General features: G+C 44.9%; 1 protein-coding gene across 1 annotated transcript; it reads left to right on the top strand.

Moving 5' to 3' along the window:
• Window positions 1-1,173: 1,173 nt before the first annotated feature.
• On the top strand, window positions 1,174-6,859 carry LOC311103466 (troponin T, slow skeletal muscle-like; the record flags this gene model as incomplete). Its single annotated transcript, XM_084145033.1, has 11 exons — window positions 1,174-1,237; window positions 3,574-3,597; window positions 4,151-4,172; window positions 4,303-4,363; window positions 4,524-4,640; window positions 4,851-4,928; window positions 5,834-5,947; window positions 6,120-6,232; window positions 6,398-6,488; window positions 6,622-6,662; window positions 6,814-6,859. Exons 4-11 carry the CDS (start codon window positions 4,307-4,309, stop codon window positions 6,857-6,859), a joined length of 657 nt encoding a protein of 218 aa, XP_084001159.1. The 5' UTR covers window positions 1,174-1,237; window positions 3,574-3,597; window positions 4,151-4,172; window positions 4,303-4,306.
• Between the last annotated feature and the right edge of the window lie 519 nt (window positions 6,860-7,378).

The following is a 7,378-nucleotide window of genomic DNA, read 5'->3' as shown; positions in this document are numbered from 1 at the left end:
AAGGTCGCCATCTCAGGAAAATGTAATCAGTACATCCTCTGAGTGTATTAAATTTTTTCGAAATGAATAAAAGACATTAGGTCCTTCAACCAGGCTGATACAGTGGGTGGTTTGGAGGACATCCAATTAAGTAAGATCTGTCGGTGGGCTACAGCATGCTACAACATCTGCTTTACTTTTGGTGAGACTGCAATTACAACGTTTTGCTTTGATGTAGTGAATTCTGTGCAAGACTTTGAACTGAATTAAACCTAACCGAGCACAGGGGGGAAATGGTTAAGCCATCAAATTGACTGTCAAAAGAGGGCGGAAATCACCTATTTTATTTGTTTATAGTGGTAGTGTGTGATAGTTGCTAGATAATCAGTCAGAGTATTGTATTGTAAAGAGGTTGGTGATTATATGTGAAATTTATATTCTCTCCTTTCGGTCTTCTTTTAGTGCAGCCATGTCTGATGTAGAGGAGGAATACGAGTGAGTATGGAAATAGTATAAATCACCGATGTAATGCTGTGATGGCCACTTTCCTGGTTAAAATTTGGAATTTATTGCCAACTGAATTGGTAACTGAATTTCTCTCTCTCTCGCTCTCTCTCACACATACACACTTTTGCTCTCCCCCCCCCCCCCCCCCCCCCTCCCCCTCTCTCTATCTCTGGTAGGGAGGGGCAGGCGGAAGGTGAGTGGGTTGCTGTGCTGAGGCGTTAGTGTTGTTATTAATGTTGGACCACACTTGGCCTTGCATGTGGAAGTCTATGACCCTGTTGTTATTAGCCTGTGCTCTCAGCTCCTATTGCTTTCAGCACACTGCTGACAAATGGTTTTTAAAGCCCCAAGCCTCTGCCATCTATTAGCCACACGCTCTCCATCTCTCTTTTCATCTCCCTCCATTCCTTTAATCTTCTATCTCTTTAATCATCATTCTAATGTCTCTCTCCATCCCCTCATTTGTGTCTTTTTCTTCTCCACACTTGTCTTTCTTCGTTTTTTTCCCTATTTCTACCGCATTGCCTTGATTTTGTCATTGCCCCATGTCCCTTCTTTTTTGAACTGCTCTCTGACTTTCTCTCTCCCCATTTGGCTCCCCCCCCTCTCTCTATCTCTCTCTATCTCTCTCTCGCTCTCTCTCTCGCTCTCTCTCTCTCTCTCTCTCTCTCTCCAGAGGAGGCAGAGGAGGAGCAGGAGGCGGAGCCAGAGGAGGAGCCAGAAGGAGAACCACAGGAGGAGGATGGAGGAGGTGAGACTAGTTGTCACTCAAATGACACCCTATACGTACAATAACACTGCATTTCTTTTGGCTGTGTCTCAAATGACAATCTATATCCCCTACAACACAACAGTACTTTAGACTGGCCGTGTCCCACATTACACCCTATATCCCCTACAACACTCTACTACTTTAACTTAACAATGGCTGTCTCAAATGACACACTATATCCTGTGTAACACTACACCACTTTAGACCAGAACCATGTGACTTGCTCTATGTGACTTTGGCTAGAGTTAGTCCATTAGTGCTATTTGGGTTCTTAATTGGATTCGTTCCGACATTTTCTTGATTTCTTGTTGTGTTTATATATATATATATTTTTAAATAATTTGTGTACTTGTTTGACAAGTTACTGCATTGTTAGGGGCTAGTAACATAAGCATTTCGCTACACCAGCTATAACATCTGCTAAACTATGTGCGCGACCAATAAACTTTGGTTTGATCACATGGGAATTGCCTAGGATGTCATGCCAAATGATGATTAGCCCACTGTCTAGAAATAGCCAATCAGAATCTAGAGATGAACAGACCTCACAAATCATCATCAGAGACAGAACCTGTCTGTCCAATCAGACTGACTTCAGAGCCGAAGGTCACTCAGATGAGACACTGATGACATCTGTAGTATCTTAATGAGCAAATGTTGTCCTCTGTAGCTCAGCTGGTAGAGCACGGCGCTTGTAACGCCAAGGTAGTGGGTTTGATCCCCGGGACCACCCATACACAAAAATGTATGCATGCATGCATGACTGTAAGTCGCTTTGGATAAAAGCGTCTGCTAAATGGCATATTATTATTATTATAAGGTATTCTAATCATAATGCCTGACTAGTGGGTGATACACCTGTCAATATCCTTTATGTCCTGCTTCCATTGGCTGACCCTGTGCTGGTCCTGGCCATCAGAGCAACAAGAGTACACAAGTAGGGTGAGAACACATTATACCATCTATTCAAATACCACCCATTGCTTGCAGAAAAAAAATATAAAATAAATAAATGCTAATAAAATATAAAATCATTATATGATCTATATCTACGGATTACATATAGGGTTATTCCATTCTATTTAGCCTCAATCTATTTTTGGTTTCACAGTTGTTATTGCTGCAGTACTTTTCAGTGTTCAACTGCTTGTTTTTGTTGCTTGCTGCTTAGTTTTTGACTTTTTTATGCTCTGCACTTCCTTATGTGGAGACAATGTACAGTATACATGGAGTGTACAAAATATTAGGAACCCCTTCATAATATTGAGTTGCAACCCTTTTGCCCTCAGAACAGCCTCTATTCGTAGGGGCATGCACTTTACAAGGTGTCACACGTTCCACAGGGAAGTTGGCTGGATGTCCTTTGGGTGATGGACCATTCTTGATACACACAGGAAACTGTTGAGTGTGAAAAACCCAGCAGTGTTGTAGTTCTTGACACACTCAAACCTGTGCGCCTAGCACCTAATACCATACCCCATTCAAAGGCACTTAAATATTTTGTCTTGCCCATTCACCATCTGAATGGCACACATATTCTCAATTGGCTTAAAAATCCTTCTTTAACCTGTCTCCTCCCCTTCATCTACACTGATTGAAGTGGATTTAACAAGTGACATCAATAAGGGATCATAGCTTTAACCTGTATTCACCTGGTCAGTCTATGTCATAGAAAGAGCAGGGGTTCCTAATGTTTTGTACACTCAGTGTATATCCTCATATGTAGAACATTTGCAGTTACTTCTTGTATGTACGTAATTATGAACGCTTGTACAGTACAAGTCTCAGAAAACTACATTTCCCTTTAGTAGCTGTTGGGGTCACACAGTTGTAGTCAATGATGTGGCCCTCAGTGCATGATGGGAAATGTGAGTTTTCCTAAGCTTGTTGGCACCACTGCATTAAACTTACTCTCTCTTCAATTGTTCCATATCTCTCTTCTTGCACCTCCCTCCTTCCCGCTGTTTTTCCTATTTGCACTTGTCTTTACCTCATTTTTTATTTTCTCAATTTTCTCCTTCAATCTTTTATCCCATCTCTCTCTCTCTCTCTCTCTCTCTCTCTCTCTCTCTCTCTCTCTCTCTCTCTCTCTCTCTCTCTCTCTCTCTCTCTCTCTCTCTCTCTCTCTCTCTCTCTCTCTCTCTCTCTCTCTCTCTCTCTCTCTCTCTCTCTCAATATATACTGTATATATCTCTCTCTTTCTCTCTCTCTCTCTCTCTCTCTCTCTCTCTCTCTCTCTCTCACTCTCTCTCTCTCCCTCGCTCTCGCTCTCGCTCTCTCTCTCTCTCTCGCTCTCTCTGCCTTTGGCACATCAGAGCAGGAAGCTCAGGAGGAGGAAGGTGAGAGTGATTGTGGGAGTGATTCTAACACACCTGAGGCACACATTGATTTAGTTGGTTTTTAATCACATGAAATCTAACCTACATTTGAAATGCCTGTATGAAGGAGGAATCATGTGCTAACTCTTTAACTCATGGCATCATCAACAGAAGCTGTACCGTTGCTACACACACCGACACTTCATTGATGATGATGATGATGATGATGATGGTGCATGCTATTGCTCCTGTTGTACTCTGGAGGTCAAATACTAACTTCAGATCTGCAGGCGTAACTCAAATCTTTTTTATTGTACACCCTTCTGACATCAATTTATGATTTACGCAAAATGTATTGCCTTGTCTTTTTGTCCTGTTTTTGAGAATTGTGTCCTCTATTTTCTTCAGGACTATGGATTTCATTTGACAGAATGAGAACAAAAGCTATATTTCTGTTCTTTCCTGTGTTAAAACTTCTCTCTCTCTCTCTCTCTCTCTCTCTCTCTCTCTCTCTCTCTCTCTCTCTCCCTCTCTCTCTCTCTCTCTCTCTCTCTCTCTCTCTCTCTCTCTACAGAGGAGAAACTTCCCATACCCAAGTATGTTCACTTTTGTGTGTGGCAATTTTGCTTCGTGCATGTGACAAATAGGTCAAAACATTTATTTCTCTGTTCATCCTCTATTTCACTTATTTTCTCTCCTCCTTTCTCGTCTCTCTCTTTCTCTAAGGCCCATGGTGCCCCAGCTAGCCCCTCCCAAGATTCCAGAGGGGGATAGGGTGGACTTTGATGTGAGTGATGTCATCTCATATCAAGGAATTGGCCCACTATTGGGTCCTGATTGGCTGTTGCCCTTCGATTTCCAAATCCACTACTGAACATTACACCACATCTCTGAATAAGAATCTATTTAATCTCAATCCTCTCCTTTTCTCTCTCTCCCTCTCACAGGACATCCACAGGAAGAGGATGGAGAAGGACCTCCTGGAGTTGCAGAGTCTGATTGACGTCCACTTTGACCAGAGGAAGAAGGAGGAGGAGGAGCTCATTGGGCTGAAGGACCGAATCGTGAGTCAACTTCCTGTTTACTTCATGTTGAATTGTTGAAATGGAACAGAGGAAGTACAACCTTAACTATCTGAACAATAACAATGCTCAGGTTTTTTCATTTAACGTTTTGTCCCAACAGAACACAACCCTGGTCAAGAAGTGGACAAGTCACGATAAAAAAAGTCTAAAGTCCTGTCCTCTCATCCTTTCCCTCTCTCATCCCCACAGGAGAAGCGTCGGTTTGAGAGGGCAGAGGTGCAGCGAGTTCGAGCGGAGAAGGAGCGGGACCGGCAGAACAGGATTGCGGTAGGTCAAAACACATCCTTGCGGTACCTCAGGATTGTGGTAGGGTCAACTTCACACCCCTGTGATAGCCCAGGATTATGGTAGGGCCGGGTACACACCTGTGGTACCCCAGGATTGTGGTAGGGCCGGGTACACACCTGTGGTACCCCAGGATTGTGGTAGGGCCGGGTACACACCTGTGGTACCCCAGGATTGTGGTAGGGTCAACTTCACACCCCTGTGGTACCCCAGGATTGTGGTAGGGCCTGGTACACACCTGTGGTACTCCAGGATTGTGGTAGGGCTGGGTACACACCTGTGGTACCCCAGGATTGTGGTAGGGCCGGGTACACACCCCTGTGGTACCCCAGGATTGTGGTAGGGCCTGGTACACACCTGTGGTACCCCAGGATTGTGGTAGGGCCTGGTACACACCTGTGGTACCCCAGGATTGTGGTAGGGCCGTGTACACACCTGTGGTAGCCCAGGATTGTGGTAGGGCCGGGTACACACCTGTGGTACCCCAGGATTGTGGTAGGGTCAACTTCACACCCCTGTGGTACCCCAGGATTGTGGTAGGGCCTGGTACACACCTGTGGTACTCCAGGATTGTGGTAGGGCTGGGTACACACCTGTGGTACCCCAGGATTGTGGTAGGGCCTGGTACACACCTGTGGTACCCCAGGATTGTGGTAGGGCTGGGTACACACCTGTGGTACCCCAGGATTGTGGTAGGGCCGGGTACACACCCCTGTGGTACCCCAGGATTGTGGTAGGGCCTGGTACACACCTGTGGTACCCCAGGATTGTGGTAGGGCCAGGTACACACCCCTGTGGTACCCCAGGATTGTGGTAGGGCTCGGTACACACCCCTGTGGTACCCCTAGTACTTTTCCTTTCTAACTTTAGCATTCTCTCGTGCTCAGGAAGAACGGCAGAGAAAGGAAGATGAGGAGGCTAAAAAGAAGAACGATGATGAGGCCAAGAAGAAGAAGGTTCTTTCCAACATGGGGGCCAACTTTGGGGGCTTCCTGCAAAAGGTATTTATGTCCACTGTCATTCTCTTGTTAGCTTTAGGAACAGATCTTTGGATTTATACAGTGTTTCATTAAGATAAATATCTATTTGGTTGCTCAATTTAGAGTTGCGTGCATGTTCTGTCAGACTGTTTTAAACATAGAAATTGAATTAGAACATGTGATTGTATTTCAGGCAGAGCATCGTGGGAGGGGGAAGCGTCTAACGGGGAGAGAGATCAAGAGGAAGACCTTGGCTGAGAGACGACCCACACTGGAGATCGACAACCTGAGAGAGGATGCCCTGAAGTGAGTCCCGGCCGATCACACCTGGGCCAAAATCTTCCTCACACCATCACATCAGTTTTCAAGAATACATGTCCAAAGCCCACACACCTGGCTGCCAACTGTGTTGCTATGGTTACCACCTGTAACCCCCCCCCCCCCCCCCCCCCCTCTCTCTTGGTCTCCCAGGCAACAAGCTCAGGAGATGTGGAACTGGATCTTCACGCTGGAGTCTGATAAGTTTGACTTCATCGATCACATGAAGAAACAGAAATATCAGGTGGGAAGACCTGGACACATGTACCAAAGGCAGAATCCATAGATGTTTAGGCTTGTGTGTAAGCGACTGTAGACGTCTGTTGTGTAGTATTTGTGAAATCACTGATGCAATTGTGTCATTTGTTTGTGTGCAGATTATCGTTCTCTTGAACAGAATCACGAGTGCCCAGAAATTGTAAGTACAGCAACCCTATTCAATTTCTTGGTTTCTTTATGTGAACTTTTTGGCCACTTTTTCAGTAACGTGTTTGTATGGTATGTGCATTTCTCTACGAATAGTTGTTTCTGAACTTAGCTCTCTTTCTCCCTATCTCACTCCCCTGTAGTAAAAAGGTCCATGGTAAGGGGAAGGTCGGTGGTCGTTGGAAATAAAGAAACTCCCGCTCTCATAGGGCAGAAGGGAGAAGACGACTTTGGAGGGAAGAAGAAAGGAGGGAGATCCCACCCTCCCCTCTTCCCTCTCCCCTCTTCAATCTTTCCTCTCTTATTGTGGCCACCCTCTTCTTTGGCATGTCCTTGTGTGTTTCATTGCAAAATACAAGTTATAATAATATGTATTGATAATAAAAATCGGTGTACACTCGCTGAGGTTGCTAGCTTGATGTTCCTCTGGAAATTATCACACACACACACAAATACGTTCATTACTTTATTTGGAGCGTGGGAGAAAGTATAATGACTCAAAATCGACCTTATATCAGTGTCTTAGCCTGGCCAACCTAAACCTACTCCAACATTACTCAACTAGGGAAACGCTGCCCTCTGCTGGAGAGATGTGAAACACCCTCTGTAGCGCTAGAAACTGTAGGTACGCTACAACCGGATTTCACTAATTAGACACACGCATTGGTTTAAACACACTCAACACACATATTACCTGACACTAGAAAC

The sequence above is a fragment of the Coregonus lavaretus genome, assembly GCF_964263955.1.
Source record: "Coregonus lavaretus genome assembly, chromosome: 28".
NCBI classification, from domain to species: Eukaryota; Metazoa; Chordata; class Actinopteri; order Salmoniformes; family Salmonidae; genus Coregonus; species Coregonus lavaretus.
The sequence above is the reverse complement of the archived record's forward strand: the minus strand, read 5'-3'. Positions and strand labels throughout refer to the sequence as shown.